The sequence below is a fragment of the Cnephaeus nilssonii genome, assembly GCF_951640355.1.
Source record: "Cnephaeus nilssonii genome assembly, chromosome: 5".
Classification (NCBI taxonomy): Eukaryota; Metazoa; Chordata; class Mammalia; order Chiroptera; family Vespertilionidae; genus Cnephaeus; species Cnephaeus nilssonii.
Window position 1 is genome coordinate 21,727,147 of NC_137076.1, and position 27,139 is coordinate 21,754,285.

The following is a 27,139-nucleotide window of genomic DNA, read 5'->3' on the forward strand; positions in this document are numbered from 1 at the left end:
TGGGCAGAATTTTTTAAGGTTCATTATTGGTTTGTGATGAGAATTAAACAAGTTAGTGCAGGTAAAATGCTTATAACGTAATCTGACATAGCGTGTTTTTATTGTGGCTTCTTGACCCTGGGTTTGAATCCTGACACCCGCCATCCCTTCCTTTAGCAATTTATCTCTCTGTGCCTCCCTTTTCTATAAAGTGTGTATGTGTGTGTGTGTGTGTGTGTGTGTAAAATAATTCCTACGTAAAAATGTTACTGTGACGTTTAAACGAGATCATTCACTTGTGCTCTCTTCAGCAGCATACTAGTATATACTAAAATTGGAATGAGATCATTCACATAAAGACCCTAAAACAGTGCTTGACACAAACAGCAGACATTATTATTATTTGCGTTTTACAGGAAACTAAAGTTCTGAAAGGCAGAGCGACTTGCCTCAGGTCGCGGGACTAGAAGGTGGCAGGGTCGGGACTCGAACTCTCAAGCAAAGCCGAGGTACTGGAGGCCGCGCTGAGGGGCTGAGGCAGGAGGCGGAGTCGGGAAGGGGCGCCTTCGGTGCTCGGCTGACCTCGCCTAGGGGGCGGGGCCGCGGCGGGGGCGGGGCCGCGGCGGCTCCTCCCTAGCCCGGCGGCGGCGGCGGCGGCGCGGCTTGCGCTGGTTCGGCGCTCGGCTGGGGCGGCCTGGCCCACAATGAATGGCCGCCGCGGCTGCCGCTGCTGCTGAGGCGGAGGCCGCGGAGGCCGCGGAGGCGGAGGCCGAGGCCCCGGCGCAGGGGGGTGCGCCCCGGGCCCAGGTCCGGCCCCAGCTGCCGCTGCGGAGCCTGCCAGGAGCCCCCGGAGCGCGGCCACGGCGCAGGTGAGGCGACCCGCTCCAGGCCCGGTTCCGGCCTCCTCTCGCCGGGGCGGCCTGAGGGCATCCGAGGTCCGGCTGAGGGCTGAAGGGGGAGGGCCTGGGGCGGCCTCCTCTGAGAGAGGAGGAACCAGGCCCGCAGCCCGCACTTACGGCTGGGGCCGGCGAGTGCGGGGTGACCTGGCCCCCGCCAGCGGCCTTGAGTGTCCAGCCCCAGGCCGGGCCGCGGGGCTTGGGGGGACGGCGGGATGGGGCCCAGACCTCCGCCCCTCATTCCCGGCGGGGGGTGGGGAGCAAAGCCGGGCCGGGCAGGTGCGGGGGGGAGGGGGCAGGGAAGTTGGAGGGCCCCAGGGATAGAGTGAGGAGGCTCCCGGGAGCCCGGAGGGGGAGGGGAGGAAGGAGTCGGGCTTGGGGGCCGGCCGAGTGCGGGGAGGCGGGGAGGGCGGCGCTGCCGGAGGGAAATGGCCCGGAGGGGGTCGGGGCGTGGCCGGGCTTTGCAGGTACCGTCGCCGGAGGGGGTGGGTGGGTCAGGTTACAGGCTTGGGGGGCGGCTGGGGAGAAGCCCAGGAAGTGGGGCATGGTGGGCGTGGGCGGAGTCAGTTCGGAATGGGGGTTGGGGGCGGCGGGTGGATCGGAGATCCCGGAGGTGCCGGCGGGAGTCACCTGAGGTGAGGGTTGGGAAGATGTTGAAGGGGAAAGGCCAGATCCCAGGGAGATCAGGTAAGTTGTGGAACTATTGCAGGAGTTTGGGGAGTGGGGAGAGGAGGCGGAGCTTTTGGCTAATGGGGATGTGGAGGGCAGGTCCGAGACACTCGTGTTGGTCGAAAGGCACGTGCCAAGATGTACCCCCTTTCCCGGCCATAAGTTAGCTCTGGGCCAAAGGGGGGCGGTGCTCTTTTTCCCCCACACCTCATTCCCAGCAGGCTCTGGGTCCCCGACCTACCCTTTGGGCAAGCCTCTGCCGGCTCTTCCAAGGTGCTAGCCCGCCAGGTGGGTGTTTGTGTGGGCAGCTTGGGAACACCTAGCTCGGGCATCTTGTTTACCATGGGGGTGGCCCTTGCACACCCCCACCCCCTACACCTGCAGAGAGACAGCCTAGCTGCCCTCACCTGAGTTATCTAAGGTTCCTAGAATCTTTCCCCACCTAATTGTGACTGGAGCCTTGAGGCTCAACCTTAGAGGGTGGGCCCTCAACCACCATCTTATACGGTGGCTTCCCAGGCACTAGCTCCCTGAAGGTGAACTGGGAGGTGAGTGTATCAAGTTTTGTTCATTGTGTCTTGGAGGTTTACGATGGGGTAATTCACGTCATCAAGAAGGGAATCAAATCAGGCACCCTACCTAGCCCAGGCCCTTGGGGTTACTGACCCAGGGGCTCTGCTGGGGTGATGTCCTGACCAGGCCCGTGCTGGTCGGGTGAGCTCATTAATTGCTCACCACCACCACCAGGTCAGCTCAGGCCTTGGGCTGGCTTATCCCAGGTCACATGAATAGAGCCCAAATCCATAATCCCCTAAGCTGGCCTTTGAGGGTCATGACTGGAGGAGCTCCCCAGTCTTCCAGATTCCTCCTCAAAAATTCTCTTTCCTGTTGCCATCGCAAGGGATGGGTCAATACCCTTTCGTACAGTTTTCATGGTGTCCCAGGGGGTTGGGAAAGGGAAAGCTTTCTCAGACACCAAGTCTTTCTCATCCCCCATGCCCCATGTGGGAGCCAAGAGGTTAGAGGTGATGGAGTTGAGGACTGCCAGGGGGAGGCGGTTGTGGGGATGGGGCTGGGCTGTAGAGCTGAATTTTGCTTTGCTTTCCTGGTTTGTCTTTTCCCCACCTTGGTCCCGGGTCAGACCACCCCAGCTTTTGTTCCTTTTCTTGGCGCTAATTGCAAAGCTGTTACCGGTGTGTCCTGAGAACATTGACTTGGGAGCTAGCACCTGAAGCAGAAGCTACAGACTGCTGGGTCGATTGGTATCAGCCAGATCTGGGTTTAATGATGGGTTGTTACCCTCATTCCTTCCCTTCCCTCAGTATCCCCATAATTCCTAGAGCTGCCTTCTATTTGGGCCCTGGCCTCCTCCCATCTTGTGGCTAGCCTCCTGGTTCTAGGAGGGGTGGGAACTGGGCCAGCAGCCCCACGTAGAGGCCTTTCCCCTGCCTGGTTGGACGGGTGGTTACCTTGACTCACACAGCTGGAACAGGGGCAGAGATGGGTCTCAGTTGGCCTTGGTGTGTGGGTGGCAGAGAAGAGGGTGGTGGGTTTGAGCCTGCACCTGGAGCTGTAGAAGGCACGTTTAGTAACTAACTGCTTTTCTGTGAGGACTTAGGGTGCACAGACCTAGGGCAACAGAGGAGGCCATAATCAGGGGTGGGGGTGGTGAAAGGCGGCCATGGGGCAGTTTTATTTCACTAGGATGCCAACCCCCTGCTAGGGACTGGGGGAGCAGCCCTGAGTAACAGATCCTAGAGCCTCTCTCAGCAACTTTTATTCTAGCGAAGGTGACCCAACAAACAAATAAGAGCATTCCTGCTATTCCTACATACATGAACTTAGTGAGACAAGGGGAAATGAGTGAGTGCTGGGGGCGGGGGGGGGGGGATGAAGAGCTTTAGATAGGAGGATGGTCAGGGAAGACTTTCGGGAGATCTGAGCCTTGAATAATAAATCATCAGCGCGGGGCGGGGGCAAGGAGGGACATGTTCTAGGCAGACGGACAGCCCATTGAGAGTCTTTATTAAGCATGTGCCAGGCTCCTGGCAAGTGCTCTGAATATCTTCATGAGGGAAGGAGCAAGGGGTGACCCTAATGTACAGATAGACCTTAGTCCCATTTACAGAAAGGAAGCACCCAGCCTCAGGGTCTTCTGGGTCTCCCCGTCACACCAGATGCAAGTCCAGACCCCCTTGGCCTGCATCCAGGGCCTTGGCCAGGCATTGGGCAGCCCCAGTAGGTTCTTGAGCAAGGCTGTGAGAAGATGAGAGCTTTGATTGGCTTTGCTGGACTCATTGTTGGGGTCAACATGAAGCATTGGGGTTTGGTGTGGTGAGGTCTGACTGGGAATGCATCGGTGTCATTGCCAAAGCTCCTGATGGAGAAGGTGGCCTGCCCGCTGAAGTGGGGATTACTACATTTAGACAATGGTAAGCTGCCCGGTCTTGAAGGCATGGAGGTGAGATGGGTAAAGTATGCGGGGCTTTCCAGGAGCCTCTGTTGGGTCCTCTCTCATCCTCATTACTCCTGACCACTTTCCTGGGTGCCGAGCTGCTCTGAGCACTTTTGCACATTTTGAATTTGCTCATGCCTACCATGAGCAAGCAGACCCACCTTCCTGCCTCTGATCCTGGGTCCCGTCGCCTGAGAATGGCATCCCCTTTCCCTGCCCTCCCCCCACCCCCCAGCCCTTTGAACCACAGGGGCCATGAGGTGGAACTGGGCAGGTGGCTGTCTTGTGTCCAGTGCTTGGTTGTGGTCATTGTCCCTTCTCCCCTGCTGCCTCCTCAGTGAAGGTCTCAGCGTCCTCAGAGACCCACAGGTCTTCTATGAGGACCATGACTCTGTCATGACTTAAGCACAGGGTGGATTAGGATGAACTAACATACCGTAGTGGAGAGAGTTAGCACTACCCTGCACCACCTGGCTTGGCCTTGAAACCCTTGGGCAAAAGTCTTGACCTCGACGCCCTTTGTTTCCTCATCTGATAAAGTGGGGACAAGCAGGCATACCTATATCTCAGTGGTTCTCCACCAGGGGCAATTCTGCCCCCTCAGGGGATACTTGGGAAATATCTGATGACATGTTTTGTTGTCACAGCTGGTCTGGCAGTGCTACTAGCCTCTAGTGGTTACAGAGGGTGCTGCTCAACCTCATATAATGCACAGGGCAGCCCCACCATGGAACTATTCTCCTCAAGAGCAGCAGTGCTGTGGCCACCTGGTGAGGGTTACGTGAGAAGTTACTGTCTGGGTGTGATCAGGTGATGCTGTGAAGGCACCAGGGGAGCCCCCTGTAAGTACCGCCTGTTATGAAATCACGTAAGGTTTGGGAGATGGCGAAAGGCATAAGATGACTCCGTTGCTGTCAGGGAGTTTATAGTCTGGCAAGGGCTAGGTGGATGGACAGAAGGGGACACAGCTAACAATAACAGCTGGCATTACTGGACACTGACTGCATGGTGGGTTATTTTGTTGGTTTAATCCTTGAAACAGCCTTGTAAGGTTGCTGCTGCTGCTATTGGCCCCTTTTAAAGTTGGGAAAACTGATGTTGGGGCAAGCTCTAAGATAGATAAATGTTCCTGGAAGTGAAGAGAAAGGGAAGTGTAATGCTAAGCAGGAAGCTTTGTAAGGGATATTTGAGCCTAGTAAAATAATAATAAGACTCCATTCCTAGGCCCTGCCAAGCCCTGTGTGGTGTCCAAGTGCATTTCAATAAGCCCCATCCCAGTAACCGCCCGCCCTCAGCCCCACCAGCCTCCTTTGTGTTGGAGCAATAACACCTCAGGGCTTTTGCCTGGCCTCTGCTCTTCTGTCCTTTGGGTGTGACTATGCACTGGGAGTAGGCTGTAGCTCAGAAAGGAGGGCTTGTGGTCAGAGTGCAAGGGGGGGCTGGGCTGCTGCTGGGTTCTGGAGCTGCTGCAGGCAGAGGCTAGATTGCCCAGGGCTGCCAGAAGAAAGTGGGAAGTTGGAGAGGCTGCAGGCTAGACTGCTGATCCCGGGAGTTGGCAGTGAAGGAAGAGTGGAGAAGAGCTGGGGAAACAAAGAACAGCACCCCACCTGGCCCTCAGAGGGCACCTGAAACCCTAGATGGGGGGTCCCCAGATGGGCAGCAGATCCCATTTCTGCAGAGGACATGCCCAGCAAGGATAAAGAGCCTGGCTCTGGCCTTGGCTTGCCCTTGCTTCCCTTCCCCCACTCTGGCTTCTCTGAGCCCCAGTTTTCCTATCCCTGAAATCAGTCTAGTCACAGCTGCCTGCTGTGGGGAACAACAGGACCATGCAGAGGATGAGCCCAGCCAGCCGGAGTCAAGAAGCCTCCTGATTCTCGGACAGCAGTCAGACTGCCTCGGTGTGATTCTGGCTCCTGATCTAATCTTTAAATGACAGAAAGATTTATTTCCTCCCCCCAGAACTAGCGAGAGGAATAATTGAAGCACCCGCTCTGAACCCTCTCTGGGTACTGGTGCACAGTAGGGACAAATGTGAATGCCAGCTACTATTGCAAATCCTATCCCCCACCATGGATTTAGTGGCTGCTTTTCAGGGAAAAAGAAGTGAGTTAAATGTGCACTGTATGCACATTAAAAAATACAGATGCCAAACAGTAGGATCTGTACAGTTAGACAGCATGTTGTGCTTCCCTAACAAACGTTTGCCTGAGCTAATTTGGTCCCAGTGACTCTGGGTTCACCCCTGGCTATGGCTGGATCTGGCCACCTCCTGCTGAGCTGGGTAAAGGATTATGGGGCTTTCCAGGAGCCTTAGTTCCTTCTTACACTTGGAGTTGGTTTCCCTTAATTGAGTCGCCCACATGTCAGTGGGCTACTAGAGCTTGCCTGGTAAAGCACAGAACAGTCCCCCCAGCCTCTGCTGGCTGGAGAACTCGGAGCTCCCTTCCCAAAGAGATGGCAGTTCACACTCCCGAGAATCACCAGCCACACAAGTGGTTCCATTTGAAGCCTAGTGCACCCCAGGCTGACCCGAATCATAGTTTTCATCCGGCAGCAATGTGAGCAGTTGTTCACATTCAGTTACATTGAGCCCAGCCTCAGAGACCCCTTTCGAGTCCCACTCCTGTTTTAGTCTCATTATTGTGAACCAGGAAAGGGGAACCAGGTTGGAGTTAATGGGAATAATTTATCCCATTTGTTCCTCAAACAACTATTGAACACCCACTGTGTGCCCAGCAGGTTCTAGGGGCAGAGGACAAAGCAGCCGGAAACAGGCAAACGCCCTGCCCCTGTGGAGCTGACACAAAACCAAGAACACATTTGCTAGATGGTGGGAAGTGTCGAGGAAGAAAAACCAAACAGGAAAAGCGACCGAAGGAATTGGGTTTGGAACAGTATCTGTCTTTGGAAATTTGAGATTGGTGACTGGGAGGGTATGAAGAGCTGTGGCCATTTGGGACAGCCTTCTAGAAGGCTCAAAAGCAGGTAGGGCCCCAATATGCATTGTAGGGGCCCTAGTGGTGTTACTCTGGACCCAGATGGTGAAAACTGGTTTTGCAGGAGTCCAAGGTGAATCTAAGGGTCTTGGCCTGAGTGGGGAACTTTCCGGTGAGAGCTACAGCCAGAGCAGGCTTGGGGGGATGGGAGCTCAGTTGTAGGCACATTGAGTTGGCATCTGAGGTATGCAAATCCAGCACCCACGGGAGGTCCAGGCCAGGGGCTCCACGGCAGAGTTGTGGGTGAGTAGAGCTGTGTTTGAAGCCTGTTTCAGGCAGCCATAACAAAATAACTATAGATGGGGAGGCTTCAACAGACACTTATTTTCTCACAGTTCTAGGGACTGTAAGTCCAAGATGGCCACAAGGTCGGGTTTGGTTGGGTTCTGGTGTGCTCACATGGCCTTTCCTCTGTGTGTGTGCTTGGAGAGAAAAATATCTCTTTTCTTATACGGACACCAGTCCTATTGCGTTAGGACCCCACTTCTGTGACCTTGTTTAATTTTCTCCTACAGATCCTGACTCCAAGTATAAGCACATTGGGGGTTAGGGTGGGGGGACACCAGTTCTGCCCATAGCAGAGGACTGAACCTAGTGCCAACCTTCACCTTCCTTCACTTTCTGGAAGAACCACATCTGCTCCTCCCTCAAGGCTCTGCATGCCTTCCCTGTGCCTGGAGGGTAAGACCCCAGCCCACCACTGCCTCATTAGATTGCCACTCCCTGCCCCCAGTTCTCAGCTCTTCTGGGCAAGATAAGAGTCCCTTGCATGCAAGCACATTGACTGTGTGATTCTGCATGAATGACCATGTCCCCCGCCATGCCAGCCTCCTGGACACTTCCTGGCCCGGGCAAGTGCTAGGCAAATATTTGTTGAGTAACTCGTGGGAGGTCATGGCCTCACATCCCAGTGAGACCTGCTATGGCCTCATATCTCTCTGGGAGACCTGCTCAAGTCGGGACCAGGACTAGCAATGCTGGGAGGATTCTCGGCTCTTTGTGTGGGACTGAGAGCTGCCCCTCCCCTCCCTGGGGTCTAGGGTGTTGACCTGAGTGGGGAACTTTCTGGTGAGCTACGATCAGAGCAGGCTCGAGGGGACAGGAGCTCAGTTATAGGCACACTGAATTGGCATCTGAGCCGTGTGCAAATCCAGCACCCATGGGAGGTCCAAGCCAGGGGTTGCATTGGCCGCGTTGTGGGTGAGTAGATGGTGTTTCGAATCTGTCTCAGCTCGGGCAGCCATAACAAAATACCATAGATTGAGGAGATTTAAACAACACACACTTACCTTCTCACAGTTCTGGGGGCTGGGAGTCCAAGATGGCTGCACGGTCAGGTTCTGGTCTGCTCACGTGGCCTTTCCTCTGTGTGCTCGCTTGGGGAGAATAATACCTTGGTGATGTGTGCCCACCTCCCTCTCCGCTATTTAACACATGCCAAGTTGTGAGGAGAGAGGATTCAAATATAGTTTGCTGTCTTGGGGAGTTTATAGTTGAGTGGGATTTTGTGTTCTCAGAGGTGAGCATAGGAGCTGGGGGTGGGAAGTATAAAGAGGAGGGTTTTTCTCTCTAGGACCCTCCCCCCCACAGAGCGGGGGGGGGCGGGGGGGCAGGTATAGCTGAGGTGGAGGAGGAAATGTGGGCAGTAGCAGGAGAAGGGCACTCCGGGCAGGATGCACAGCTTGGCCAGTGGAGGGAACAATGCAGTGGGCCTAAGGCCTGAGATAGGTTGGGGTGAGGGGCTCAGCTTGGTGGGGACAAAATTATTGGGTGGTTTGGAGACCACGACCCCTGGCTCCATCCCACCACTTTCCAGCCAGCAGGTGACCTGGGCCAGGCACCAGCTGCTTTAGACCTGTTTCCTCTGGGAGCTCATCATGGCTATGGCTCTTCCCTCACAGGGCCAGTGTGAGTGAGGACTTCGTGCAGGAACACATGTAGGTGGTGGTTTCTTTTGAGCCCAGCAGACTGAATTGGGAAGGGAGCCCCGGGGTAGGTCTCTGGGGTCCCCTCTGGCCCCTCATTGATCTCAAAGCCCTTTAACCCTTTGCACTCCCTTGCTTTTTTCTCGATTCCTTTATTCTACTCGGGATTTAATTTTTTTAATACCCCAGATTTTACAAAGCGCGGCAGTAGAATAAAAAACTGGAGTTTCTTCTCATACAAACTTATTTATTTGGATTTTTTTATATTTCAAATTATTGATACATTCAAAGAGTAATTTTAACCTCTATAATTTCACCCCCGCGGTGAAACTACGTGTCGAGTGTGGCTCGACATACGAGCTGCTACCGATGCTAACCGTGTCGAGTCACACTCGACATCCGAGTGCAAAAGGTTAAGGCCTTCCCCCCACCTGTTCCTTGCAAGGGCAGCCAGGTCACATCAGGTCTCTGCAGCCCACAGACCTGCCAAGACCTAGGCACTGATTCGTTGAGCCATTTGCACTAATTGCCATGGGTGCTGCACTCTGAGGTTGGGGTTCAGCCAGAATATTGGGAGATTCCTCCCTGCATTTCTGTTCTGTCTGCACTCCTGTTGCTGAGCTGCACCAATTCCCAGGGAGGAGTCTGGGCCTAAAGTCTGGCTGCTTGGGCTGGTGCCAGGCTGAGATATAGTCCCCACCCATAAAGAGGGCAGTCCTAGCATTCACCTCAGAGGGGAGCCCTTTGAGACTGCTTGCAGTGGTGCCTGGCCCACTAGGTACAGTTAGGGGGATCCCTCAGAATGCCCCCTGAAGTCCCAGAAGCATTCACAGCTGCATCCCTTCAGCCCTCCCTTCCCCTGCCTGTAATCCCCATCAGCAGCCCTGTCGCAAACTGGACTCATCTATTCCTGCCTCGGTGCTCTGTGTCTACCTCCCCATATTTAACACATTTACAAATATTTATTGAGCCTCTTCCTCTGTTCTGATTTGCTGATCATGAACTAATCTGGCCAGAATGCCTGCCCTCATGGGGCAGTCTCCTTGGATAAGGAACTATACATACAGCTCTTAAAACGCTGTCCCCTGATTCCAGAGCATTGGATGACATCGTGAGTGGCTCTCTGTCCAGAGCCAATGACTGCTGCAGTGTGGAATGAGAGGACTCCTGTGACCCCGATTCCCTACCCCAAGGTTGGCATGGGGACTGGGGGTTCACAAAGAGAAGGCAGGCCCCATCTTTACCTCCCCTCCTTCCCTCTCTTCCCTCCCCACAGCTGTTCACTCCTGAGTCTGACCATCCTCTCTCCTTCGCTGCCACCACCACCTCTGTATTTTGTCCTGTGTTCTGGTCTCCATATTGCTGCTGGGAATTCTCCAGAGTTGGTCTGGGCCTTAGTCTACCTTGCTCCGAGCTTCCCACTACTCACTCTCAAAAGACATTCGTCCTCACTAGGCCAAGGCTCCTCCTGTCCCCCTTTGCTGCCCTCCAGCCACACTGGCCTCCTTCCTGCCCAGGACTGTTGTGGCTCTATATGCGTCATTCCCCTACCCCTTTGCCTTGCCACTAAGGGTGACTACTAGGTAACATTCACCCCAACTATAATTAAATCTCTCCCTGTATCTCCCCACTAGGAAGTGAACTCTGTGAGAGCCCTCCTTGCAGCCCACCAGGGTAGATTAGATGCATGCATCCCCATTTTACAGGTGAACAAACTGAGGCACAGAGAGGTGAGGAGCTGGCCTGAGGCCACACAGCTAGAGAGTAGTGTGGTTAGCATCAGAACTCAAGTCTGGGGCCTCTAACTTCATGGCTTGTCTGTCCTGCCTTGGTCCTCCCTCTTGGGGTGTGAGCCTTCCAAGCTGGGGGTCTGAAGCACCTTTCCAGGGGCCAGGAGCCACTCTCTCCCTTGGACACGTTGGCCTTGGTCACTTGAGCCCCAGTACTCAGAGCAGTTTCTGTTTGGCAGCCTGGGAAGGTAGGTCAGGGCTCATCTGAATGGGGCTCTCCTTTACCTTCATTGGTGCCTCAGTTTTCCCTACCTCCTCACACAGGGCCAGCTACTGGCCCATCCAGCACTGTTTGAGCTCAGGAAAGGTGCATTTCTTTCTAATGGGATTTCCTGTCTCTGCCTAAGTGATTGTCCTAAGTGATTTTTTATGACAATGAGGAGGAGGGCACAGCCTAGGGAAATCACAGGTTGCAGTGCCCAGGCAGACCTGGTTTGAATCTTGTCCCTACCACTTACTCACCAATGACTTCGGAACAGTCCTGAACTGCCACATGACCTCAGTTTTCCAAGCTGAGTATTGGGAGTATGAAATCCTCTCCAGAGGTTTACTAACAGGATTTGGGGAGCTCATGCCGGTCACCTGCATCTCCCTCCCGTTCTGCCAGATGAAGCAACTCAGTGAGTTCAGATTGAGTTTATAGAACCATGTTGGCCTTATCAGCATCTATTTACAAATGGAGAAGGAGAGGTTGGGAATTCCTGATCCCAGGAGTGTGTCAATTCTGGAACCAGTACTCAACTTGCCCCAAAGTGCACCTCTGAGCCCATGGGTTTGTGGCTGCTTTTATTCTCTAGGCAGCCTTTTCAGAGTGAACTCAGTGTTAAAAGATAGAGCCCAAGTCTCCACAGTGTCCCAGTGCTCAGCCCATGGAGGCAGGTCAGAATGGACTTGCTTATGAATGTTAGCTGTGAAAGCTAACAGGGGAATGAGGGAACACTAGCTGGGGGCTCTCGTTAGTTCCTGCCCCGGGGCCTTTGCACACACTCCTTTCCTGTCATTTCTCTTCATCCTTCTCACCAGCCTCTCTGCTCAGGGCCTCTCTTCTTTTCTCTACCTGCTTATTCAGGACCACTATAGAAGGGATACTTACTCCTGGAGGTACTTTTAAAGCCACGTCATCCTTCAGTGGCCTTTTATCATTGGCCCTAGAGCAGGGGTAGGGAACATCCAACCAGGCCAGGTAAGACCCACGGAATCATTTGGTCTGGCCCTGCCAAGACATTAGGGTTGAGTTAATTAAATGTTTGACCAGATATAGCAGGCTAATTTTTAAGTTGATAATTGTGTATGGCCCGAGAATGGTGTTCCATAAATATTCAAGTGGCCCTTGGCAGGAAAAGAGTTCTCCACACCTGTCCTAGAGTATGGGACATGCCCTTCCCATGCGACCAGTTCTCCTGGGTTGGAATATGCACTGACGGAATAGGCTCTGGCTCAGAAGTGCATACTTTTTAGGGGTCCCTGGCCCCCAACCCCAGTGGTCTCCCCACCGATCAGGATAGGGGTTGAACTCCATGAGCAAGATCACAGGCAGATTCTTAAATTTGCATTTCTTTCCTACCCCAACACTTTAGGGTTAATTTGCATAAATTAAATGTGTGGTATGATTTTACACATTTTTTAAAAAATATTTTTTTATTGATTTCAGAGAGGAGGGAGAGAGAGATAGAAATATCAATGATGAGAGAATCATTGATTGGCTGCCTCCTGCACGCCCCCTATTTGGGATGGAGCCCACAACCTGGGCATGTGCCCTTGACCGAAATCGAACCTGGGACCCTTCAGTCCGAAGGCAGATACTCTATCCACTGAGCCAAACCAGCTAGGGCTGATTTTACACATTTTATTTAAAAATATTGTTTAATTTTGCAAATAGGCAATACATTCACCAGGTTAAAAATTCAAAAGACCCGTAGAATGTACCTGGCAAGTCTCATCCCCAGTTCTGCCCAGAATATGGTTTCAGTTTTATAGGGGTGCATATGCCATGTAGTTTGCCCCTTTAAAGTGTACAATTCCATACTTTTTAGCATAGTCACAGAGTTATGCATCCATCATAATTTTAGAACATTTTCCATTAGTTCAAGAAGAAACCCTGTAAATTGGGTTCTTGGACTCAAATAATTCCACTTGGGGTGTAGAGGTTGGGCTTTCCACACCAACAAACAATTCTCAGACACCAAAAAAGTGTCCGAGAATTCAATTCTGTTCTGACATTACCTGGCGATTGCTTCAGAGTCCACAGGCTTAGTTCCACAAGACTGCCCCGCCAACACACTCTGACAGCAGTCCCAGGCCAGGGTTACCAAGCTTCTGCTGACCGGCCACAGGAACTTTTTGCTCAGTTAATTTCTTAGAGCTGCTCACAGAACTCAGAGAAACATGTCACTTAACTAGATCTCTGGTTTATTGTTAAAGGGTATAACTCAGGAACAGCCAGATGGAAGAGCTGCATAGGGCTAGGTAAGGGGAAGGGATCCCATGTTTCCATGCCCTCTCCTGGCAAGCAACTCTCCAGATCTCCATAAATAGCCTGACCAGTTGCATCACTGGCTGCTGGTGATTGGTTTCATCTCTCTCTCCCCAGAGGTGGGGGGACTGGAAGTTCCACCCCTCTAATCACACGTGTGGGTCCTTTAGCAACCAACTTCCATCCGACGGTGCTTCCAAAAGTCACCTCCTTAACATAACAGAAGGCCTCTCAGCACTTAGGAAATTCCAAGTGTTGCTAGAGCTGTGAGTCAGGAATTATGGATGAAGATCCAGTATACAAGATAACATATTTTGATCATCTGAATGACCAAAGATATATTTCTTCTTTTTTTTAAAAAAAAAATATTTTATTGATTTTTTACAGAGAGGAAGAGAGAGGGATAGAGAGTTAGAAACATCGATAAGACAGAAACATCGATCAGCTGCCTCTTGCACACCCCCTACTGGGGATGTGCCCGCAACCAAGGTACATGCCCTTGACCGGAATCGAACCTGGGACCCTTGAGTCCGCAGGCCAACGCTCTATCCACTGAGCCAAACCGGTTTCGGCGAAAGATATATTTCTTATACATCACAATATGGCACCCTGTATTCTTTGCTCATTCCCCAAACCTCCCATCATCCTAGCCCCTGACAATCACTGATCTGTTTTCTGTCTTTTTTGTTGTTGTTAATCCTCACTTGAGGATCTTTTTCCATTGATTTTTTTCAGAGTGGAAGAGAGGGAAAGACAGAAATATTGATGTGAGAGAAACACATCAATTGGTTGCCTCTGTGCCCCGACCAGGGCCCTGGCTAGGGAGGAACCTGCAACCAAGGTATGTGCCCTTGATTGGAATCAAACCTGGGACCTTTTGGTCCACAGGCCAAGACTCTGTCCACTGAGCCAAACTGGCTAGACCTGCTTTCTGTCTTTATGAATTTACTTGTTGTGGACATTTCATATAAATGGATATAATATGTGGTCCTTTTGTCTGGCTTCTTGCATTTAGCATAGTATTTTCAGTTTCGTCTAAGTCAGTGGTTGCCAATCTTTCAGACCTCACGGACCACCAGTTGGCGACTACTGGTCTAAGTTATGACATGTACTGGTTCATTCCTTTTTATGGCTGAATAATATTCCACTGTATGGATGTACCACATTTTGTTTACCCATTCATCACTTAATGGGCATTTGGATTGTTTGCACCTTTGGGCAATTGTGGGTTGTGCTGCTGTGAATATTCATGTGCAGTTTTTTCTGTGGATATATGTTTTCACTTCTCTTGGGTATAATTGTGAGGAATGGAATTCCTGGGCAGTATGGCACCTACATGCTTAACCCATTTGAGGACCTGCCAGACGGTTTTCCACGGCAGCTGCACATCTTTGCATCTCCACCAGCAGTATAGCAGGGTTCCAATTTCTCATCCTTGACAGCACATGTCTTTTTTCTTCTACCTGACCTAGTGGGTATGAAACAGTGACTTGTTGTGATTTGGATTTGCATTTCCCTGATGACTGGTGGTATTCTTACGCAATTTCAGGGGTTCTTGTCATTTAGTCATTCAACAAATAGTGGTTGAGTGTCATGTGCTCAACACTGTAAATACTCTGGGGAAAATGGGGTGACTCGACCCTCTGGGAGTTTCCATGCCAGTGCCCTTCAGAGTTACCCTATGCATGGAGTACTAATGATGCATTATTGATCTCTATATTAACTCATTTCATATTTAAGCACCTGTGTGTAAGTTTGCCTTTCCCCCTTGTCTGCAAGAAACAGCATGTGGCCACCCTGTCCTGTAGCTGACATGGCTGATTTGACAGTCTGTCCTAAAGGGATGGAAGGAGTGGCTCCTGCGATTCTCTTTTTTTTTTTTTTTTTTAATATATTGTTTATTGATTTCAGCGAGGGAGTGAGAGATAGAAACATCAATGATGAGAGGAAAATCATTGATTGGCTGTCTCCTGCATGCCCCCTACTGGGGATTGAGCTTGGAACCTGGCATGTGACCTGGTTCATAGGTTAACACACAACCCCTGAGCCACACCAGCCAGGCAACTGCGATTCTTAAGGCCCCAGCAAACCTACCATGTGGATGCTGCTGAGAACAGGCCTGAGCATGTCACCTGACCCATCTCTCTGTCTTCCCCTGTCCCCTGCACAGCTGCCACCATGGCCCAGACCCTGCAGATGGAGATCCCGAACTTCGGCAACAGCATTCTGGAGTGCCTGAATGAGCAGCGGCTTCAGGGCCTGTACTGTGATGTGTCGGTGGTGGTCAAAGGCCATGCCTTCAAGGCCCACCGGGCCGTACTGGCTGCTAGCAGCTCCTACTTCCGGGACCTGTTCAACAGCAGCCGGAGCGCTGTGGTAGAGCTGCCGGCGGCTGTGCAGCCCCAGTCCTTCCAACAAATCCTCAGCTTCTGCTACACGGGCCGGCTGAGCATGAATATGGGGGACCAGTTCTTGCTCATGTACACGGCTGGCTTCCTGCAGATCCAGGAGATCATGGAGAAGGGCACTGAATTCTTCCTCAAGGTGAGCTCTCCCAGCTGCGACTCCCAGGGCCTACATGCCGAGGAGGCTCCGTCTTCCGAGCCCCAGAGCCCTGTGGCTCAGACATCGAGCTGGACGGCCTGCAGCACCCCGTTGCCCCTGGTGTCCCGTGTCAAGACAGAGCAGCAGGAGTCGGACTCTGTGCAGTGCACGCCTGTGGCTAAGCGGCTGTGGGACAGCAGCCAGAAGGAGGCCGGGGTTGGCGGCAGCAGTGGTGGCAATGGTAGCCGAAAAATGGCCAGGTTCTCCACATTGGACCTGGCCGCCAACCGGCCACCTCAGCAGGCCTTGGCTGCTGCGGCAGCAGCTGCAGCAGGGGGCGTGGTGAGTGGGCCCAGCATGTCTGAGCGGACCAGCCCTGGTACCTCGAGCGCCTATACTAGCGACAGCCCAGGCTCCTATCACAACGAGGAGGACGAGGAGGAGGATGCGGGCGAGGAGGGCACAGACGAGCAATACCGGCAGATCTGCAACATGTACACCATGTATAGCATGATGAATGTCGGCCAAAGTGGTAAGGCGCCAACTCCCCCCCCCCCCCCCCCGCCATCGCCACCCCTACCCATGACCCCCATCCCCAACACATACCACTCTCTTGCCCCCACAGCCGAGAAGGTGGAGGCCCTCCCTGAGCAGGTGACCCCTGAATCCCGGAATCGCATCCGGGTGCGGCAAGACTTGGCGTCTCTCCCAGCCGAGCTCATCAACCAGATCGGTAACCGCTGCCACCCCAAGCTCTATGATGAGGGCGACCCCTCTGAGAAGCTAGAGCTGGTGACAGGTAAGCTGGCCTCACTTGCTCCCCAAGTCCCCCTCTCCCCCCACCCTTGGCTCGGTGCCCTCTGGGCTACTGGCCTGTAGCATAGCCCCTGGCTTTGTCCTAGGGCAGCTGACACCCCTCTGTGTTGATACACATCAAAGATTGGCCTCTAGGATTTTGCCCTGGAGGCAGATGTAAGCATTAGGGGACATCATGGCCATAAGGCAGTGGATGAGTGGCTTCTTAGGGTGGTGTGAGGGTTAACTACTGAATGGTTAAGAATTTGGCACGGAATCAGTGTGCCTGGGTGCAAGCCTCTGCTGCCTGTTCTAACTCCTAGCTGGTTGTGCTGACAAAAGCTACACATGTACTAGGTGGGCCTGGCACATTGTAGGTGCCCCATGGGCAGTGGTACCACATCTGTCCTTTTCTGAGCGCTGATGAGGCTGCCCTGGGGTGAGTTGTTGGAGAGGGTCTCTGGAGCTCCGAGAAGTGGGCCTGGACACATGGGGAATGTGGCAGTTTAGGGCCTGACTACCCTCCATCTCCTCCCTCTAGGCACCAATGTGTACATCACGAGGGCACAGCTCATGAACTGCCATGTCAGTGCAGGCACACGGCACAAGGTCCTGCTGCGGCGCCTCCTGGCCTCCTTCTTTGACCGGTGAGGCCCTTGCCAAAGCCCGGGGAGTAGGGAGCTGTCCCATGACCCCCACCACCACAGGGGATCTGACTCCTTCCCCATGACCTCCCCCCAGGAACACACTGGCTAACAGCTGTGGCACTGGCATCCGCTCTTCCACCAACGACCCCAGACGCAAACCGTTGGACAGTCGCGTCCTCCATGCTGTCAAGTGTGAGTGTCTGGCTTTCTGGAGGCGGGTTGGTGTAGGCCCTGGGGTGAGCAGATGGTCCTTTTCTCTGGTGTTGGCCTTGATAGGTGGGTATGGTTTGTTAAGGATCTGAGGTTCAATCTAGGCTTGTTGGGAGGAGGGCTATGCTGCTTAGAGATTTCTTGGGGGGGGGGGGGGGCAGGGACAGGGCACTGAAGGGAAGCCTGTGTCCGATGGGAGGGTGGGGGGATCTTCAAACTCAAGGTAGTTATGAAGCAACCAAGCCCCAGCCAATTGTCAGGAGAGAACTCTGGTGGAAGGAGTCTCCTAATTCCTAAATTCTGCAAATAATCCACATTTTTCAAGAGCACCGGGCCACCCTGTCAAACCATATATGTCCTACATGTTACAGAGCTTAGTCAAGCACAGAGCCAGCTAATGTGATCTAGCATGCTCTCTGCAAGACCTCTGTTCTCTCACCTCCAAGAGGGGTTCCACGGTGTCCTGTGGGTGGAGGTGCGGGAGTCAGGACAGGCATGGCCGAGGGCCTTTTGGCGGTGTGGGAGACAGGGCCACCTAGGCCTGAGCTGTCGCTCTCCCCGCACAGACTACTGCCAGAACTTTGCTCCGAACTTCAAGGAGAGCGAAATGAATGCCATTGCGGCTGACATGTGCACCAACGCCCGCCGCGTCGTGCGGAAGAGCTGGATTCCCAAGGGGAAGCCGCCTGAGGGTGATACCTACACCACCTTCATCAGTGACACGGGCAAGCTGGAGCCGGACATGATGGGCGTGGAGCACAGCTTTGAAACAGCCAGCCATGATGGCGAGGCTGGCCCCTCAGCCGAGGCCCTCCAGTAACCCCCACCAAGCCCTCCATGAGGCCGTCACACTCCCCCTCCCGTCACCCACCCACCTACCATCTTGGTCACGAGCTACTGTCTGTCCCTACCCAGGACCCGCAGGGTGTGCTGCATGCTTCGGCCTCCCGTCCCACCCCTGACCCCAATCCGAGTGGGCTGGGAGAGGGTGGCAGTGGTGCGAGCTCTGCGTGGCCTTCTCTCTCTCCCACACACTCGTGCACAGTCAGGGAGTACTCGCTACCCCCTCTTCTAACCCCTAGAAATTGTTTTCCCATTCCACTCAACCAGGCCAGGCAGGGGAGGGGCAGTCTAGGGGCAGTCCTCTGCTCCACCCTTCGCTGCAGCCCCATGGGATTTGCAGGGGCCCCGGGGTGCTCAGGACCCCTCCTGCCACCACCTCCCAGTGCTTCCACGTTTCCAAAAGCGCCTTCCTGTCTCCTCCGTCTGTCCTTGCACCTGGGGCTGGGGTAGGCGAGGCTGTGGGGACTGCTCTTGTGACAGCTGAGGAAACCTGAGGCTCAGAGAAATTACACGACTGACCTAAACCCGCCTAAGGTGGCAGGCGGTAGTGCGCCCAGCGCCCTTCTCTCTCCCCCACCCTGTACTCAGCCTCTCTTGCCCCATCAGGCCCGTCAGACCTGAGTGGGGCAGGTCCTGAGTGAGGGATACAGACCCAGAGTTTCTGAGAGGTTTTGGAGGCTCACAGGTGTGTGTGCGTGTGAATGTGGAGAAGTTTTGCTTTAAAATAAATGAAGATAAGAGGCAGTGGAACCAGGGGAGCATGCTGGCAGGCTGCTGCCCTTCCCTCCCTCCCCACCCCATCCCACGGCAGGGCTCCCAGCTCCCATCCCCTGTACATACTTTTTAAAACATTTTTTTAGCTAATGAAATATTGAAGTATAAGATTCCTTTTATTTTTCAAACCAATGGGACTATGTCTGATGTGCCCTTTGGTCCCTGGGGGCCGTGGAAGATAGAATGAGGTGAGGGGTGCGGGAGTAGGCTGAATGTGTGCATGCATGTAGAGTATGGGTGCACGTTTCCAAGGTGGGACCCCAGGCCAGCTATCGCCTGGACTACATTTGAAGGATATCCTGGTCTTGGCCTGTTGGCAGATCCAGCTCCTGGGGACAGGGCAGGACCCACTGCATTTATTAGCAGTTGTTTGCTGAATTTTCTCTAACCATTCCTCTCTTTTTACCCTCATCCAGTGTGAGTGATTTTTTTTTTTGTTTTACATGTGAACCAGAGGGTTCTTTTTTTTTTTTTTCTCCCCATCCCCCTGTGCTGCTGGGTGTCATTTGACATTTTGTGTCTAGCCTTTTCCTCGCCTTTTGCCTCACCTCTCTTCTCACTTCTGGTCTCTCCGGAGTCTGACAGCCCATGGCTTCCAGAGGCAGGAGCTTGCTAGAGATGGGTGGGGCTATCCTAATGAACCCTTGGAATCTGACTTGGAGGCCCCATCCCCAACCCTGAAGCCCCCACCAGCCTGTGGGAAGGGGGTCCCTCCAGCATCTGTTTGTGGAGTTGGAGGTGTCCGGTCTGGCTGTGATCCTGGCACTCCTCTTTCTGGTCCGAGTATGTGTGTGGGGGGTGGAGGCAAGTGTATGAGGGGGGAGTTGACACCCCCAGCTAAAGCACAAGCACCTTAGTCGCACCTCCCCTGCCCCTCATCCTGGCCTTGACACTCTACCCCAGCGTCATCCCAAAGCACAATATCCCAGTCACTTGGTGGGCTCCAGGGGCCACAGAGGGGTGGGCTGGGGTTCCAGCCAGCCCCCAAAGGAAGCAGGAGTCTCCAGGTACTCCCCACTTCCAGGCCTTAGCTGGGGGCCAGCTCCTGGGACTGGTGTCCTCTCCCTCCCCACCCTTTTTCTGGGCAGATACCTGCCTAGCCCCCTCCCTGCCGTGTACCCAGGCAGGGCTCACCCCTGTCCTCCATACCCCTGCAGCACTGGGTTGGGTGGCAGAATCCCTTGTTTCAGGAACCCCAGGAGGTGCCCCTGGCTCCAGGGGACTGTGTGTTGGTGGGGGGGGAAGGGGGGTTGAGGGGCAGGGGGGGGAATTCCTCACCAGGAGAGCCAAAGACAGGGTTGTGCCTTACCCCAGGAGCCACCCCTGTACCCATCCACCCTGCCCTTTCAGGTGGCCTGCTGCTTTTCCTCCCCTCCCCCCTCCCCCCCAGCCCTGCTCTGAGCTGCATGGTTCCCACCCCCACCTGGGCAGCCAGGAAGGAGCATGAATGGAGACTCACCAACGCAAAAAAGACTGGAGGCCTCTGGCCGCCCCTGTTCCCATAGGACAGGCCAGCTGCTGTGTCCACGTGGAGTGCCAACACCTGCCCTTCTCTGGGCTGAGCCCCCACCCCCACCCCAGCCTGTAAGTGAGATTGCACATTAACTACTGTAAGGAGAGGAGCGCACTGGGAAATGTGAACATGAGAACATCAGTGACACTGATGAGAATAAACTAAACGCCTTTGTAACAGCCCTGCAGCATGCTACTCACTGGGGCAGAGGGGTTGTAGTGCTGGGAAGGGGTGCTGCACACGGGTCTCCCGTTCCGCAGAGCAACACCCCCACTGCCCAGGACTCACACTGACAAATGCAACTCACGCTCAGGGTGCACTTGGGAGTGGTCATGCCAAATGTCACATGACAGAAGATCCATCATGGGGGGAGGGGCAGCATGTTCTTTTCAGATGGTAACACTGTACAGACCCAGGCCATCAACGGGTTCCACTTACAACACCCTTCAGACTATATCCCATGTGTAGACTCACCACACTGCCCAAGGCTGTTTCTGCACACATGGCCCCTGCATGGGCATCCCATGGGAGTCCCTCCAAAGCTAGAAGGGTAGAGGCTCCCTTGAATGGGCTGCTGACCCACTAGCTGCCCTGTGGTCTGACATCCCCCATCCCAGGAGCACATCCCAGACACACCTCTCCCTCCATTCTGAGTCAACACAAAGGCTGAGATGGCAAACCCAGCTGTAGAGTCCTGAGAATGTGAAGTGACAAAAGTTCTATGGAGCCAAATAAAGACATGTAAGTGCCTTAGGATCCCATTTATTCAGTCATTTCAAGCAGCCTGGGAAGGTGAGTTACCTATCTGAGGGATCCCATTGGTCAACAAAAAATCTGCTGGGAGGTGGACAAGGAGGCTACATCCCCGCCCAGGCCAGCTCCTTCCATGATGCAAGGGAATGATGTCCATGGGGATGACTAATATGGTTCACATTGACCCTTGCAGTCAAAAATCCATGTATAACGTTTGACATCCCCAAAATGTTACTAAGCCTACTGTTGACCAGAAGCCTTACTGATAATATAGTCAATGAGCACATATTTTGTATATGTACCATATAATGTATTCTTACAATAGGCAACAAAAAAGGTTAAGAAAATTATAAAGAATATACATTTATAGTATTTATTTTTAAAATCAGCATATAAATGGGCCTGCACAGTTTAAACCTGTGTTGTTCAGACGTCAACTATACTACAATTCACCGGATGGCTTGGGTATGTCTCAGTAAGACCAGCCCATTTGGAGTCCTGAAGTCCAGCATCAGCTGTCAAGGGGTTTTGAGGACCAACAGCATTGCCAACAAAAATTCAGAGGTGATGCTGCCACCTGACTCCCAGAAGCACATCTTTTAACACCAGAAAGACTTAGAACCGAGTATAGAATGGGCTAAGAGAACCCAAACCATCACATAAAGAAGGAGTCTGTACATGCTTGGTTCTCTTTTGACAAATTGGCCTGATAGAATAACATCCTCGTAACATAAGAGCACTCTAGAATGTGTATATGAGTGAGTGAGAATCATGGTTCCCACGCCTGAATAATGTGGGGGCTGGAAACATCTGGTGATAATCTAAGGTTCACAGCACTTACAAGTTTACCCAGCTTATATAGGAATCATTTCATACTCAGGAAGGAAGGCTCCATGCAAAGCCCCTAAATTTACAAACGCTGCCTGGTTAGGAGTGGCTTCACAGAGGGAACTAGAAGCCAGGTGTGCAGTGGAGCCCAGCGTTACTCGGAGGCACCTCAGAAGTGACCACTCAGCTCCATGGCTAAGGCATTTACCTACTTTGGGTACAGAACAGGCAAAAGATGTTTAGGCTGAACTTTAAACGCTCAAGAAAGATTCATGGTTTAAAATTTTCAGTGGCAATAAAAGTATCCATCATGAAAACCAAGAAATTAACCAGAATAGTCTTTTTTCTGCACCTAATACTGGCCACTGAAATCCCTAACATGCACACACACGCACACACCTGTGCATGCAAACGAGGTTTAGAGTTCCCATTCAGGAAGCAGCCACAAGTTTAGAGTCAATATACCATATGATCTAAATATGTATAAAAAAGGCTGGGATTTTATTTCCAAGTTGGCACATGTAGAAGGCACAGGGGTGAATAAATGGCTTGGGGGCACTGGAAATAGAAATGGGACAGGGTGTGTCTGAGGTCCCCCTACCTCCACCACCCCCTAAGTGCACTTGAGAAAGAACCAGTGGTGGGGGCTCCAACCAAGGGCCCTGAGGGTCCCACTGGCTCTCGATAAGAGCCTTGGGACAGCTCCCCAGACGTGACACCCTCCTCCCAGGGGGCAGGGCCCTACCAGCTCCCCCAGCTTGAGGGACCAGCCCCCTGGGAGAGCCAGGATCAGAGAGAGAAGAGCAGGATGAGAACCAGGAGAAGCACCCCCAACAGCACCACAATTGCACACCACTGTCGGCGGTCTAGGGGTAAGAGGGTCAGAAGTCATGAGGGAGGCAGAACCACCCCATGCCTCCACCCCCGCAAATTGCCTCCCCCAGAGAACTCACCACTTGTCATATGGGACACTTTGGCCATCTTCCTGAGGACCCCATCCATCCGGGACTGGGTGTGGTCCATCTCATGAGCAAAGGTGTCCAGCATGCTGCCAAGACCAAGATGGTGTAAGCCTTCGAAGGTGAGCCGGCCTCAGGCTCCCGGCCCACCCTGGGGGTCCTGGCCTCACATGCCCTGCTCATCCAGCTCCTCCCCAACGCGGCCGGACATGTGTTTCAGAACCCGGATGCTTCCAGACACCAATTCCAGCTGTTGATCCTGTTGGTCCATGATCAGCTGCAGATTGGAGAGGTGAGAACTGCTGTCATCAGGGAGACCCGAGTTCCTCCAGCCCATGACTGACCAGCCACACAAACCTGCTGTGTGGCCTGCTGCTCCTCAATGTAGCGAGAGGTGACAGAGACCACGCTGGCATCCAGCAGGTCACTGGATGGCTTCTGGGCAGTTGGCTTGCCCGTTAGCATCTGGTGGGGCACAGAACACAGCTCAGGGAAGAACACCCACTGACCAGAGAGCCAGACACAAATTTAGATGGTAGTTAGTAAGGCAGTGTTTGAAGTGCAATGGCCTGGGTTCCTCAGACCCACTTAACAGCAAGGTGACAGACCCCAAGGCCATACCACTTGACCTCCCTGTGTACCAGTTTCCTCATCTGTAAAATGGGGAGAACTACAATCCCTGTTTACTGAGGTTGGAATGAGAAAATTAATCCATGGAAAACACTTACCTATCTATATATAGAAAAGGCTAATATGCTAAGTATCCATCTGACCGGTAGCTATGATGCACAATGACCACCAGGGGGCAGACGCTCAACGCAGGAGCTGCAGTGACGCGCACTGGCCATTTACAGAGAAACAGCACCTCGGACCTGGTGCCCACAAAGCAACCTCAGAGTGACACCCCACCAAATCGCAGCCGACGCTGCCAAGACCCCATGGCGCAAAATGTGGCCCACAGCCCAGCCTGGAAATGGTGGCTGTGGGCGCCGGGTAATGATGTCACATAGCAACACCCAGCTCCCTCTCCCTAGCAATTAGCCTCCTTGGAGTTTCTTCAGCCCAGGAACACAATTTGCTTTATAGCCAGGTGGAAACATTTTACACTGTAACCAAATGTCTGTGAAGCAGGTTTCCAGAGCCTCATCTCATTTGATCCTCACAAAAGTCCTGGAGTAGGTAGATAGGAGACTCAGTGGAATCCTATTTTCTTTTCATTAGCCGGAAAACGGATATTTAGAAAGCTTAGAAACTTGACCGACTGAAAAGAAGAAATGATGAACCTTGAAAGTGACTTCAGGTTTTCTCACTGAGCAGAATATAGTCAAACCCTGCTGCAGTTAAATATTTCACCCTTTGTTCTCCCTGCATGATCTACAACAATAATCTGTTCATGTTGATATTTACTGCTGTGTTCCTGACAATTACCTGAAAGAGAAATTGGGGTGCTTCACTGGGCTGGAAAAAGTTTAGCTAAATCAGAAAGCAGGTCTAATTAAGCAAGTTTATTCTATATATATAAAAGGCTAAGTTGACTCGCCCATGCGCGATACATATAAAACTCTCGCTAGCACCAATCACACATATGTGTTTCTATCTGTCATTGCCAATCGTGAATTTGGTTGACACTTCTATTATAGAGAAAGGGCGAATAGCGATATTAAAATATTTCTAATTAATTTCCTTTCAATGTGCACGAATTCATGCACTGGGCCACTAGTTACCATATAAACAAGTGTGAGAATTTGGACTTTAATCCCCAAGGTAGCACACCAGGAAAGCACATAGGCACTGCTACAGGACTCCAAGCTGGTGTGGGCCTCAGCTCCCCCACCCTCCCAGATCCCATGTGGGCTTATGATGGGATGGGGAGAGGCTGGTGGTGTCACAACATACAAAGAATGGGCATACAACATAGAGGGGAAAGGTGTACAGACAGGCAGCAGGGAGCATTTGAACAAAAGGCATGAGCAGGCACACACACAAAGCAAGCACACCCACGGGGGGAGGGGCGGCGGGGGGGGAAGGTGTGCATGCACAAGGCAGATAAGATACACTCAGAGGCCAAGTTCACACACTCAGATAGGTCAAGTGCATACACAGAGGGAAAATGTAGGCATATATGCTGGAAACAGTAAACACAGAGAACAAAGAAAGAGGATAGGTATACAGACACCACTCACCCGCACCCCCCCCCCCCCCAAACCAGTATAGACCTCCAGGACAAGGCAGAAGGGAGTATTATACAATCAGTGAAGGCTCAGGTATACACATACAGAAAGCAGGCAGGTAGACAGCCAAGAGGACTGCACACAAAAAGGATGGGCACTGACATATAAGGGACAGACACACTTTCCCAGGGAACAAGCAAACACACACGGAGGAGAGGCTCACCCTGAAAAATGTTTGGGGTCAGATCAAGATGCCTTACCTCTCTATTATTTCTCTCCATGAAGGCTATGGCTGCTGGGCTGACCATATGGTCCTTCATTTCCTGGGGGTGAGGACAGCATCAGAGAGTAAAGACGCCCCAACCTCCACCTTTACCCCATCATAACCTCCTGTCTCTCACCTGGACAGCTTCTCGCATCTGCTCCACGAATACCTTTCTCTCCTGCAGGTCCCCAGCTGGGAGCTTGAATTTGCCTGGGTTGGCTTCCACTATGCGTAGGCCCCGAGTCAAGAGTCAAGGCCACAGCTAGACACAACCCCCTCATCTGCCTCAAAGCCTTCAACTCCTCCCTGGTGTCCAGCCTCCCAGATCCCCCTGCCACCGCAATGGGCTCTCCCAGGCCGCCCTCCAACCCTCCAACCCTCCAGGATATCGATGGTCTCCTCCAGGTCTTCGAGGTCCCACTCGATGCTGCGCAGGCCATTCCGCAGTTCATTGGTCGTCCAGTCCAGCTCCTCGCGTCCGACCGCAGCGCCCTCCTGCAGGAGCTCACACCAGCGCTGGTACAGCCCGCGGGCTGTGTTCACCGCCTTCTGCACCTCGCTGCAGGCAGGGGCACAGCGGCGGCGCGTCTGGGGGCAGGCGGGCCTTTCGCCCGCCGCTGCGCCCCCAACTGAGTGGGGGAGCTCAGAGGACCCCTACATCATCTTGCGTACCTCTCCCACTCGGCCACCGGGTGGTCCCGACCCGCGCACCCCAAGACCGCTTGGCACGCTGCGGCCCGCATCCGGGCACTGGCTGGCCGGGGCCCGAGCACCCTCTGCCCTCCCCCATCACTGTCACTCACCCTCGGACTACAAAAAACGGGTCTTCGAGAGACATGTCACCGCCCCCCGTCGGAGACCGAGCCCCCTCCCTTCCGGGCCTGGAGAGCTGGTTTCCTCGCTGCGGGGGAGAGCACGCCACCACCCCCGCCCCCGTCACGTGACCCAGGCCACCATCGAGAGCCGGACCACGAGGAGAGAAAGAGAGGCCTCAAAAGCCGGAAGTGCAGAACTCCCGCCGCCTCCGCGGCCATCTTGGCTGTGGGCAGAGGCGGCTTCCTGTGCACATGCCTCCGCCCTTCGCGTCCGCTTGCCTCGCCGTTCCCCGCCTTCCCCTAGTTCTGCCTGACCAGGCTGGAGTCTGAACTCGGGGTCTCTGGGTTCGAGACCCAGCCCCTTGAATGGTTGCTGCGCAACCTCAGTTTCCCTTCCCGGCAATGTAAATAATAATAACCTCCCAGAAATCAGACGAGATTGTGGCTGGGGAAGGGGCTCGTTCGATTCGTAGATCCTTTTAACGGACTCCTTGAGCCTGCACCCGGATCCTATCCTGGGAGATCTGTCCCAGCCCAGGGTCGGGAGTGGCAGGTTTGGGAAGGGCTGGGGGGAAAGGTGGTCGTCCCCACCTTCCTGCGGGCGAGGTGATGTGCGGGCATTCTGTGGGTGGTTCTACTGAACTCTCCTCTTTTTTTCCTGCTGAGGAGGGGCACATCGAGGTCCCCATGGGGCGGAGTGGCCGCTAGTGGACGCCCCGGAGATGCTCCTGGGGGCATGGGGTCTGACTGGGTGTGAGCCTGGGAGTTGCGGGAAGGTGTGGTGGCGGCGCTGAGGATTGTTTCCAGAGCAGAGGAGCCCTCTGCGTGTGGGGTCTCCC

The 27,139-nt window shown here is 53.5% G+C and overlaps 2 protein-coding genes across 7 annotated transcripts; one reads left to right on the forward strand and one right to left on the reverse strand.

Moving 5' to 3' along the window:
* The first annotated feature begins 624 nt into the window (after positions 1-624).
* Positions 625-19,091, forward strand: NACC1 (nucleus accumbens associated 1). The gene is made up of 6 exons (XM_079772409.1): positions 625-848; positions 15,354-16,259; positions 16,353-16,526; positions 17,064-17,169; positions 17,264-17,361; positions 17,946-19,091. Exons 2-6 carry the CDS (start codon positions 15,362-15,364, stop codon positions 18,197-18,199), a joined length of 1,530 nt encoding a protein of 509 aa, XP_079628535.1. The 5' UTR covers positions 625-848; positions 15,354-15,361; the 3' UTR covers positions 18,200-19,091.
* On the reverse strand, positions 16,074-26,820 carry STX10 (syntaxin 10). 6 transcript variants are annotated; one of them, XM_079772410.1, is made up of 9 exons: positions 26,289-26,815; positions 25,875-26,044; positions 25,622-25,716; positions 25,481-25,543; positions 23,407-23,514; positions 23,220-23,326; positions 23,044-23,138; positions 22,874-22,956; positions 19,455-22,816 (listed from the first exon to the last, which is right to left on the reverse strand). In XM_079772410.1, the coding sequence occupies exons 1-8, from the start codon at positions 26,321-26,323 to the stop codon at positions 22,880-22,882; spliced, it is 750 nt and encodes a 249-aa protein (XP_079628536.1). In that variant the 5' UTR covers positions 26,324-26,815; the 3' UTR covers positions 19,455-22,816; positions 22,874-22,879. The 6 variants fall into 6 exon arrangements, with proteins under 6 accessions (XP_079628540.1, XP_079628536.1, XP_079628537.1 ...); XM_079772414.1 differs by lacking the exons at positions 19,455-22,816; positions 22,874-22,956 and adding an exon at positions 16,074-16,212 and having other exon boundaries at positions 23,224-23,326; positions 26,289-26,811; XM_079772411.1 differs by having other exon boundaries at positions 19,455-22,956; positions 25,622-25,704; positions 25,863-26,044; positions 26,289-26,820.
* Positions 26,821-27,139: the final 319 nt, after the last annotated feature.

Excerpts from the sequence above, each read along its gene's own strand:
- NACC1 (XM_079772409.1), top strand. The coding sequence starts at position 15,362 with ATGGCCCAGACCCTGCAGATGGAGATCCCGAACTTCGGCAACAGCATT. Across the intron at positions 17,170-17,263 it reads CTGGCCTCCTTCTTTGACCG|GAACACACTGGCTAACAGCT; the intron begins GTGAGGCCCTTG and ends ACCTCCCCCCAG. Across the intron at positions 17,362-17,945 it reads CGTCCTCCATGCTGTCAAGT|ACTACTGCCAGAACTTTGCT; the intron begins GTGAGTGTCTGG and ends CTCCCCGCACAG.
- STX10 (XM_079772411.1), bottom strand. The coding sequence starts at position 26,323 with ATGTCTCTCGAAGACCCGTTTTTTGTAGTCCGAGG. Across the intron at positions 25,544-25,621 it reads AGATGCGAGAAGCTGTCCAG|GAAATGAAGGACCATATGGT; the intron begins GTGAGAGACAGG and ends CCTCACCCCCAG. Across the intron at positions 23,515-25,480 it reads TGGAGAGAAATAATAGAGAG|ATGCTAACGGGCAAGCCAAC; the intron begins GTAAGGCATCTT and ends GTGCCCCACCAG.